The 11,541-nt window shown below is 37.9% G+C and overlaps 1 protein-coding gene across 2 annotated transcripts in view; it reads right to left on the bottom strand.

The window, feature by feature from the left end:
- Positions 1–1,216: 1,216 nt before the first annotated feature.
- map3k5 (mitogen-activated protein kinase kinase kinase 5) overlaps positions 1,217–11,541 on the bottom strand; it is a 76,705-nt gene continuing 66,380 nt past the window's right edge. Inside the window, exons 21-30 of one of the 2 annotated variants that reach the window (XM_038727809.1) lie at positions 10,431–10,448; positions 9,742–9,919; positions 8,233–8,401; positions 7,959–8,144; positions 6,784–6,889; positions 6,082–6,325; positions 5,841–5,953; positions 4,905–5,020; positions 4,496–4,572; positions 1,217–2,380 (exon numbers count right to left, since the gene is read on the bottom strand). In XM_038727809.1, coding sequence (XP_038583737.1) covers positions 2,320–2,380; positions 4,496–4,572; positions 4,905–5,020; positions 5,841–5,953; positions 6,082–6,325; positions 6,784–6,889; positions 7,959–8,144; positions 8,233–8,401; positions 9,742–9,919; positions 10,431–10,448 — 1,268 coding nt within the window. In that variant the 3' untranslated portion in view covers positions 1,217–2,319. Of the gene's footprint in view, positions 2,381–3,029; positions 3,269–4,495; positions 4,573–4,904; positions 5,021–5,840; positions 5,954–6,081; positions 6,326–6,783; positions 6,890–7,958; positions 8,145–8,232; positions 8,402–9,741; positions 9,920–10,430; positions 10,449–11,541 lie in introns of those variants that run through there. The other variant, XM_038727810.1, reaches the window with a different exon arrangement.

Raw genomic sequence — 11,541 nt, 5'->3', positions numbered from 1 at the left:
TTTAACTGCCAGTTTTCTAGCCTCATTGCAGTCAAGGGCATTTGATCCTGGTTCAACCATGCAAATCCCTTTGTAACTTTGTTGTTACGCTTTGTGCTACAAATAAATGTGACTAGCCCAATACTGTATTTGTGCAGAGACAACCTCTGGGATGACACCAGCTGTCGCTGACTCTGAAACTTTAGTATTGACATATACATGAGACTTCATATCAGGAGGAAAATGAATGAGTGGTGCATAGAGAACATCCTACTACTCAACGCCAGCAAAACTAAGGAGTTGATCAAGGATTTTAGGAAAAAGGAGATAAAGACACACATTCCTGTCTACATCAGTGGAGCTGTGGTGGAGCAGGTGAATAGCTTCAGGTTCCTAAGAATCTCAGAAACATCACAGAGAACCTGACATGGTCATCTCACCTCTCCACGCTAGTGAAGAAAGCTCAAAAAGTATTTCTTAAGGAAGCTTAAGAAGGCTAAATTCCCACACCAAGGTCTTGTCAGCTTTTACGGAGGAGCAATAGAAAGCATCCTGACTGGAAACATCACAAACTGGCACGGGATGTGCGCGGCCCAGGACAGCAGGGCTCTGCAGCGGGCGATTAAAACTGCTCAGAAGATCTTTGGTACCCATCTCCCTAGCATCAGTGATATCGGTGAGGTGAGGTGCCTATGCAGAGCCCAAAGGACAGCACCCACCCAGCCACAGCCTGTTCACCCTGCTGCCTTCTGGGAAGAGATACAGAAGTTTCTGCTGCCACACCACCAGACTGCTGAGCAGCTTTCCCCCCAAGCTATCAGACTCTTAAACTCTAATTCAACCTCAGCACTGCTCCAGTGATGATAGTTTATTTCTGTTTACCATTTTTATGATTGCTTTTGTATTACTGTATATTGTCTGCTACGATGCAGAAGGGAGTTAAACTCAAACTTAATTTATACTTTACAACTTATCGTAATGTGACAAATAAACCTACCTTGTACCTTGTATAATCTTTTGTATTTACTAAAGGTTACCTTTTTACCTTTAAAATGCACATGGACAATATTATTATTGTTAAAAAACAGCACATTATGTTTTATATAAAGTAGAACTGTAACCTTTCTCCTTGAGTAGATTTCCTAAGAACCACTGTACATACCAGTCTATTCTTTCTATAAAAATCTACTTACTGAACTATATTCAATCACATCTGTAACAGAATATTTCTAGCACATTTTTTTTTCACAGTTTCAAGATAAAAAGTTTTATTTTTAACAATATGACACAAAGATCTTGAATAACTGAGTAGATACGGAACAAAACAGACACACTGCTCATGATTATTTTCCCCATTTCTGACATCTGTTTTAAAATAATAATAAAAAAGGTAAAGGCTCTTCCGTATGAAATTTGTTTCAGATTTTTCATTACAACATACATCTGATATAATGATATATACACAAGCAAGATAAGCACGGTTTTGTCAGTGTACAACAATTAAAACAGAGCAAATTAATTATATTAATTACTAACTGAATATTATTTTGTGATATGTGACACCAGAGTATACAATACTTTACAATTCATTTTTCAAATGTGTTCATTATAGACTTGGTCCAATCCACATGGAGATGTTTATCAATGTATTTTTTAAGTACATAAATGTCATTCACATATGATTCTACAACTATATGTTTGTAATATTTACAAGATTCTAAAAAATAAAAAGGTAGACTTTTGTTATAAAAGGAAAAGTGAAAAAGCAATTTAAATAAGTATCAGTAAGGATAAAAAATAAAATAAAAACAGGACATGCACTGGCATCCTTCAGATTACCATAACAATTAAATTAAAAATACATTTAAATAAAGTAGTGATCAGATGCCTATGATAAAAACATTAGTACAGATGATTTTGAATGTAGTATTTTGTATCTCAGGCTTGTGTTAGAAAACAATCAGTTTCCAGTTTTGTAAACGTTACTCTTGTAAAGACAGGAAAAAATGACAGTTTTCAAGATTTTAACAATAGATTTTCCCACCAATTGCCATTTCCAACGCACCTGTAACAAAAAGCTGAGTAATCTCCATCAGACATAGCAAAACTAGTGGCACCTCTCAGTAATTGTTGCTTTCAAAGTGACCCAAATATTATCAAAATACTCTGACAAGACCAATCAAAAGTTTCTTGCGTGGGTGGAAAGCTGCTCTGTGCACACGACAACCACAGGGTCTTCTCCTAAAAGTCTTGCTCTTATAAATACTGAGGTAAAGAGGAGAATACTGAGTTGTTGGGACAAAGGTCCTGGCTTCTGAGTGGTTGTTGCCACTTAAGGCCTCAGGTTGGCTTCTGCCTGTAGTCTGTTATGGCCTTCCATAGTTTACACAGGATCCCACCTCTAGCAAGACAGAGAGAAAAGACTATAAGGTTACAATATCCAATGAACAGGATGCTACCGCTTGTATGTGACCAACACAAAATACTCAGCTTTACAATATTTTCTACTGTCAATTACCCATATTAACATTCTAACATATTTTTCATTGTGTCTCTTGTCCTGAGAATTAGAAAACCCTTCCTATATGTTTATATCACATCATCGTTATCTGTCAATTAATGTGCAAGAAGCAAGGTTTTTTTTTTTTTTTTTTACAAAATACAGAGAACAAGGTTTCTGTAGACTTTTAAAGACCATTTTAATACCACATAGAATGAAATTTATTCCAGTTTCAAAGTGAACATGGTACAATAGTATTGAAGCAGGATTGAATAATTTATGTTCATTTCACATTTATTCACTACTTCCCAGCATTATTTGACAATAATGCCTAATGATATAATTAATAAAATGCAAACTGGGCCAGCATAAGCAGTAAAAATGGATGGATGGGTTCATTTAAAATGATAAATTCATTTAAGTTTATTTAAGTTTTTGCTAAAATTGACACTTGCCCAGTCAATGAGCTTCCTAGCTACTGTAGCTAACAGTAATGACCATGCCTGCTAAAGGTCATCCCAAAAAAAACAGCCTCCTGTGCACACAATCCACTGTCGTACCAAACTCGCTTATAATTTATGTATTAAGTGTATAGTATCTCTTGAACACCCGCAACCCAGAACAAAAAATTCAGACGGCAGCAAAGAAAATAAAAAGCCTTTTAATAAATTACATTTTAATACTTTCTAAGATGAAAGTATTTTAAATTCTTTTGAAGACCCGCAGATACCCTGGAGAACATATCACTGCATGTTGCTGTCTGCCACCACGTCTTTTTAGATACTACCACTGGGGGGCAGAGAAAAAGCAGAAATGTACAAATACTACATTAATGTCTTCTTCAAGAGTTTGTGTCGATAACGTTTTTTGTTAAAAAATAGTGTTTCAATGTTGTGTGAACATAATATTCTATGAGCCGACATGCTGCATCACATTGGATAAGTTAAAAAGGAGATGAAAACTGTAGTAGTAGCAGCAGCAATAGTATAAAGGCAGCTAATACACATGTTTACAGATGTGACAACTTATTTATGGTTTATTTTATTAGGGGCCGATACATCTAGCATAGATAAACTGAAAACAGCAATCCAATGTGTGTACCGTTTGTGTTTTTAGCAATTTACAACAGCCGTTCCTAGAAGGGCTTTTAAAGAAATAAAACATTAAAACAGTGATGAAAAAAGAAAGAATAACTGTATAATACAATCCATTACAACACAAGATAAAAGGATGTAAAATTAGTATATCAAAATGCAATGAAAAACATTTAACAGTACTACAATAGACGAGACGTGAGTACAAGTTTGTTGCTGAACCAACCAGGACTTGGTCTCTATTTTAAAAGAAACTTTACATTTGCCACTTGAAGCTGCTCTGGTGGATCTGCTGCTGCTCTGTAGTCTCTTAATGTACTTACAGAGTCCATTTAAACATTTAAATACAAGCTTTACATAATGAAAATCAATAAAGTTCGCAAAACTTAAAATCTTGTATTTGCTTAAAATGCGACAGTAATGGTACCCGACTTGCTTTTTGTCCAGGGTTTGATCAATCAACCACACCTCTCGGGGCTGTGTCAACTCCTGAGCAAATTTAGGTTTGTAAAACTACATCCAGAACAGAAATGTAAAAACAATTTCAAAACCTCTGAGTACAGTTTCACTACTTGCTAAGTCCTAACAAAGGAAACAACACTTTTGTGTATAAACACCACCATAGGATTTCTGATGAACTAAGTCAAATTTGAAAATGAAAGCTCTTGATGTCACTATGAGCCACTAAAGTGCTGAGCTGTCCAGTGCAAACCTAAAGTAAGAAAAGGATGATACATGAATACAAACTCCATTATGTAACAAACGGAGTTGTCACTGCTTCTCTTCTGTGTTTGTGGTATTTGGAGAGCTGCAGTGCTTTTTAGTATACGTGTCAGCATGTTTTTTAGGGACTAAATAGCGAATAGAGAAGTGAAACTGTTACCAATCCTCTTGAAAAGACCATATAAAAAGGTTTTACTACCTCAGTCTTAAACTCTTCAGATCGTCTCTTGTTACATCATGGAGGATGTCGTTCAACGTGTATTCCTCATTCAGTATCTAGAGAAACAAAATGGATGAAATCAGGACTCGGGGTCAAAATCCTCTACTTAAACAAACCATATAGTTACATGATATTCAAGAAAAACTAGTTCTTAGGTTACCTGCTGTTCTTTGGAAGAATACAATTCTTTTTACTGTCTTGTTTTATGGTTTAATCTAGCTAGTAACATTGTTTTATAAATGACTTTAAAAAAAAAAAAAAAAAAAAAAAAAGTCTTCCTCTTCAACATGGAAATATGAAGACAGCACATCACGGAACGACAGACACCAGCTCTAATATCTCAAACATTGAAGTGTGCACTGTATAATCTAGTGCTGTGGGGACTCACTGTGTCTATGGAGTCCTGGTCAGCACCATAAAGCCGCAGCCAGCTGGTCAGATCTTCATGTCTCTCTGCATGTTGAATAGTCTGTTCCTCTTGACTATCTGATGATGTGGGGACGTCTGCCAGAGAATACAGACTCTTTTAGACACACTGGGCCCATTCTCAGTATTTGCACAAGAAATATACTGAGTGCTGCAGGTGCAAGAAGTATACAGATCCTCTACTTAAGTAAAAGTACTAATGCCAAACTGTTAAAATAATCTTTTACAAGTAAATATTCTGCATAAAAAATGTTTACCTAAGTAAAAATATGCAAGTATAATCAGGAGAATGTAATTAAAAGTATTAAACGTAACAGTACTCAATGCAAAAAAAAAGGTAGCGCATATTTAATTTGAAAGGTGCTGTAAAATGTTTGCACAAGAGTTTGTCTGTTCAAGGAGACACCGCAATATCATCACAGACATTGACATCTCAGATCAGATCAGCAAATTAGAATTAAAAGTCACACAATTTGCACCTCCAGTGGTGGTGAGAAAGCTTTGTTTTGCTTTGTTCATGTCACAACTTGCATAAATTATTCAGAGAGAAACAAATCTGATGCAACATCCGTGAATCGTAAATATAACGTTACACCGATCAGCCATAACTTTATGACCACTTACAGGAGGGGTGAATAACATGGATTATCTCGTTATCATGGCACCTGTCTGTAGGATATATTAAGCAGCAGGTTTTCTCAGCGTTGATGTGTTAGAGGCAGGAAAAATGGGCAGGTATTTCTCTGCACTTTTATTTACCCTGTGATTTACTTATTTCAGATGAGTTGTGAATGGAAAGTGGAGTCTCTTCAATGAGTCACAACTAGTTGTAAAGTCTAAAGGCAGACTCGTATTAGTAGCAGAAGTGTAAAAAGGTAAATTAGATTAAGGTACAGACCTGTGAGCTCAGATCGCAGCCTCAGTAGTCTGATCTCCTGCTCTCTTTCTTCCAGCACTTGTTGCAGGATGGCCTGATACTCTCTCTCCTTCTCCAGCAGCTGTTCCAGCAGCCTGGAGTCAAACAAGTCAGATAATTGCAATAATTAATAAAATTAAACACATGAAAGCTGTACAAATGAAAGCTGAAGAGATCCCATGCGGCTGTAATGTGTCAAGTCACAGTAAATGTTCATGGCTACCTGTTGGTCTCCAGCTTCATCCGACCCAGTTCCATGCTCACAGAGCGCTGTACATTATGGGACTCGTGTGAGACGGTAGAGCTGAGCGTGCTGACTCCTGAGGTGACCACGGTGTCGTCGTGAGTTGCCACAGGAGTCACCCGGCTCTGGTGGGTGGAGCTTCTCTCTGGCTCAGCATCGTCGTCATCGTCGTCCTGGTCGGCCGGGTCACTTTCTGATGCCAGACTGAAGTGAGGCCTCAGCTCTGAACACAGATACAAGACTTTACTTTAGTGATTTAATCAGTGGCGATCAATAAGATGGATTGGATGCAGTTGGTTTGATTATGTATTTGTTATGGAAATACAGTGTATCATTGATTCCAGACAAGTATGTATAGATTTTTTATTTATATTATAGTAGTATTTGAAGTTGATTAAATAGTTGATCAACAGAAAATTGAGATACATGCTGCTTTTCTCTGTTTAATATTAACTAAGCAGTTTGAAGAGCGGGTTGTGGCTGTCTTTTTTTCTGCTATTTTACAGACTAAAAGATCAATGAATCTGAGAAATAAATGACTGATTATTCAATATAATAAATCATCACTTAATCAGTGATATTATGATGGTATCAGTAGAGAGTTTTGATCCATGATGCAACAGGTTTTTTTTCATCCTGCATAAACACTCATTACTTATTTAGAGACACCGATGACTTTACCTGGAACCAGGATTGTGATGGCCGTCTGCACAGCTTTGCGGATGATGTTGTCCAGAGCGAACATCCAGTGAGGCTTGATGTTGTGGTTTCGCAGCACTTTGTTCACCTGGAGATGTGCAGAATTTCACACACTGTAAATACTGTAATTTCATTCTGAATATTTCATATTGTTCATGTATTTTTATATCATGTTTCATATCTCTTTAATTGTTTATTAATTTGTTTTTACAATTTTCATTCTTGAAATTGTACGTAATATAGTTGATACTTATTTCTAAGTTTCTAATTTATATTTCATTTTACTACTCTTTCTATACTTCAGTTTCTTCTGCTGCAATGACCAAATGTCCACAAAGGGACCATTAAACCATCGTATTATCTTTGCAGATATTTCAGTCTTAATTACTGTACATTTGAATTAATGGACTATAGACTATGAATCTTTCCAGCTGCATGACTCTTCTTCTTCTACTATAAACTGTTTGCACTGATGACCAACAGGAGGCATCAGAGCTTGATCTTGCATGATTATGCAACACTCCTTACAAATATGAAAACAACCACTTGCTCTTGTGCCATTTCATTTGCATTACTATCTTTCTGGGAAGTGAGAGGAGAACAGCCTTTTTACAGAATGTGCAATTACGCCCGACAGACTCCCCTTTATCGCCTCACTTAAAGGTTACAAGAATTCCACAGTTATCCGACTGATCTCTGTGCAGGAAGAGCGGCAACATGGCAGCCTGCTGCTCTCTGCAGCTCATGTAAAATGACAACAATTATATCAAAGTGTTCAGAGCCCATGGTTTATGCAGAGGGATAGGAGCATCTGCCTACAAATGGCAGAAGGGGGATGGATAATACACATGTTACAGGTGCAAAAAAGAAGAAAATGAGAATTTCATTACCTAATAAAGTCTGAAAGTAACAGCTTGGGTTTTGTTACTGTTGAAATCTAAAAAAGCTATCTCTAAAGACTCAGCTAAAGACAATTAGTCAAAAATGTAATTGTTTAACAATGAGATGCAGAATTTTGGGTTATATATTGTAAATAATTAAAAATCTCAACAAGATGAGATGCGAGATGTAATGTAGCTGAGCTTTACGGCAATGAATTCTTTCTTGATCCTGCGTCATTTATTTGGTTCAGTAATGTTTTAGTGTTTAATACTTACAGCATCTTGGAAGCCAAACAGCACAACCTGCAGCTGGCTGATGGCAGTGCTGTCAAAGTCCAGCTCCAGCTTGAGTTGAGACAGCGTGTTGGCGATGATTTTCCTGTCTGCCATGCGAACAAAGTCAGCCAGACTGACCACGAGGGTGGAGATGTGCTGAGGCTTCAGCTTCATTATCTCAGAGCCCTGGAGGTGAGAGGGCGAGGGTAAGACGGTGATAGAGGCAATGACAGGAAAGATTGAGGTGTTCGCGATGGTGGCTTCCATAACCAACCTGCGTGAGGGCCTCCATCAGGTTGGCCACCACCTTGTTCCGGTCCTCGGTCAGGATTTGGTGCAGGGTGGCTCGTCTCTCGCTGTCCTTCCGAAGCATAAAGAAGCCTGAATCCTTCTCATCAGGGGACGGAGGTGCACTGTGGTCCTCAAAGTTCTCCACTGGAATGCTGATTAGAAAAGAAAACATTTTGGATTCAGGTCCCATGGACAACAACAACATGTTTTCCCACAACATGGTTTGTAAACAAAGCTCAGAATATGTGACAAATGTAAAATATATGACTTTCCCATGGCAACATGCAAAAGGATAGGTAGGCAAATATGAATTTCTATCCTATGCAATTCAGTGTCTCTTTTTCTGCTGATTCTAAATAAATCTGGAAGTATCTATCCCATTGATGCCATATGCATCAATAGCTGTAACTAGTATTATTGCTGCTCTTGCTAGTATCTATTGTTACTCGTAGATCTCTTAATTTACTGATGCTTGTTGTTCCTCAAAATGTAAAAAATGTAAGTTGCTTTTGATAAAAGTAAATAAAATCAAATACAGATATGGCTACAGTCTGTGCGTGTGTCTAACAACCAGCCATCTCTCAACTTAACCCTCTGAAGAAAAAGTTATTTTATATATTTATTCACAATTTATATACAAAAATAGTTTTGTTGTGTTATTGTTTTGTGTTTCAATTGTATTATTCCATTTCTGTTTTGCATTCCTATCATGTGTTCATGTGCTTTTTGTTTCAGTTTCACTGCTGAGAATTATTTGTTAACATCCTAGCTATGATTGGATGTAAAAATTATTGCTTCAAATGCAACCAATAACCCTAATTAAAAATGTATTGTTACTATTAACGGCAGTCACCGCTCCCCACACGCACTCAAAGAAAGTGAATAGGGGAGACAGGAAAAGCTGTGGCTGTCTGGGAGCGGGAGGTCAGCAAAATCTTCGTAATAACATTTAGCTATCTAAACTATAAAGAATTTATCTGTAAAATAGGGTCCAGAAAAAAACACATAAAAATCTGTAAATTCTGCAGTGCAACCTTACGGACACGGCTGGGACCACGTTATTAACTTTTACTGCCACTTAGAAAGAAGCATAAAGAAAGGAAAGCTTTGTGTAACTGACATTAGCAAAGCTAGGAAGCTTATCTATGTATATACTGTATGTTTCAAGACACTAGTTTGCTTGCTATGGTTACTTGCCATTTATTATAGTGCCAGCTATAGTGTTAAGTGGATGGTAAACATGGAAAAGTAGTGTTGAATAAAGATACTTAGTGTTTCTATGTGGGTGTTTTAATGAGAATGTGGGTCTTTAAGATCAGTTTGAGAAATACAGTACATATAATCTCGTTCCACATTTTATTGTGTGTCATGTAATTATCAATACTACAATTAAAACAGTATGGTCAACCTATGGTGAAGCAAAATGACAGATTATTAATAAAAGACCACCGTGACACTTATTTAAAACAGGTCTCGGCCCCACTCATTTTACCTGAGGAAGAGTGACCTAGGCCCCTTGACATCCCTCTCGCTGTAGCACTTGACGCTAGGCTTGAAGATGAAGGGGTCAGTGTTGAGGTCGTTGTCAGGGGAGACAGAGCCGTACTCACTGCTGCTGCTTGTGTCCTCCACCACCACCGGCACTGGCAGGGATATACTGCGGAGGTACTCTGAAGGACACAACATGCTCATACTTGTAATAATCTGATACATGGCTTTGTAGCTAGCACAGATGCAGACCAAATTAAGAAGCAGGAGTTGTTCTTCCCCAACAAAGAGAGGAAAAGCTTTCAAGAGGGTGAAATTAGTAAAAGTGCAGATCGGCTTCCCTTTCAGAGAAGACACAAAGAAAAATCAGATTATACTCCATCATCATGTTTAGGGAGAAGAGCTTTATCTGATGTATCTGGCAGCAAATTACAGCTATTGTATACATTATGAAACAGGGCTTGAAAGAGATTCAAGCATTTGGAAAGAAGTCATGTTGTGCTATGTCTATTTTGAGTTCTTGGAAAGGGCAGAGTCGTGCGAGGCAGGTAAAAAAAATGAAAACCGTAGCCATGATACTCTTCAGCAAAGCAGGCAGATGTTTCATGGACCTGATGTACGCATTATAAAGTACTCCCTCTAGTGGTTAATATGTCTGAAGGAAGAAGAACAATAGAAAGTGAAGTAACTCACCTGACCCTGGTGACAGAGCTGTAGGGGAAAAACATAAAATGTGTGTCAGTAGTTAGCAGAGAACATAACCAAACATGATTTCCACGTAAGACTGGCAGAATAACATTTCCAAGAATGCAGAGAGGCACAAGCTTTGAAGCTTTTTTCGAATCTTTTGTCCTGGTGCCAGGGCACATGATATCATCACCACTGCTGCAGGGTGAAAAGCCAATGAGAACTGAGACTAGAGACAAATCCAGACAATAAAGATTAAGGGTGTGTTCAGGTTGCATGATGAACACCAACCCATTCTATAATGAGCAGGTACACACACACACACACACACACACACACACGTTAATAGATTATATTTATCAATTAACAAAATGCAAACTGAATGACAAAAGAAAGATCTATCAATTCTTCTTGGTACCCGTGCACATAATTTTGGCAGGCAGGTTGGCCCAAACACCTTGGAGCACTACCAACATTTTTTTGTGGATTTAGGCAGCCTCAGTAGCTTCTCTCTGTTCATGTAATCCCAGATAGAATTATTTTCCAGGACTCCTTGTTCGTCTTTACGCTGAAGATTGTTCTAAATGACTTACGCTGTATGTTTGGGGTCATTGTCCTGTACTTCTCAGCATTACGGAGACCATTAACCCCAACTACATCCCTGACTCTGTTTACTCAAACATTGACTCAGAAGTCCAGAGCACCTGCTGCCATTTTCTGCACCCCAGTTTCTGTATTTTGGTGCATAGTTGAGTCGCTTGGTCTTGTTTCCATGTTGGAGGTATGACTTTTTGGCAGGAAGTCTTTCATGTAGGGCAGTAAGTTTCTTTTGCCGACCACTGCGTCTACGGTCCTTAACCAGTGGGAACACCAGAAAGTCACATGCTCCTGGCCAAGAAATAACCCAGCATACGAACCTTCGTAAAACTACAAGGTTGTTTTTAAAGGTTGTTTTTTGTATGCATTAAACCACTTGTGTGCTTTGAAGGTGTTAGTAGTTGGATTTTGTTAACTTTGACAGAGCCAGGGTAGCGGTTTCCCCCTGTGTCTTCATGCTAAATTAAGCTAACAATCTCCTGGCTGAAGCTTCATACTGTATTTACAACACAGATGTGGG

The sequence above is a fragment of the Micropterus salmoides genome, unplaced genomic scaffold (genome assembly GCF_014851395.1).
Source record: "Micropterus salmoides isolate LMB-PRFRI ecotype aquatic unplaced genomic scaffold, ASM1485139v1 Ms_hic_scaffold_18, whole genome shotgun sequence".
In the NCBI taxonomy this organism is placed as follows: Eukaryota; Metazoa; Chordata; class Actinopteri; order Centrarchiformes; family Centrarchidae; genus Micropterus; species Micropterus salmoides.
This window is presented reverse-complemented; position numbering and strand designations above follow the sequence as displayed.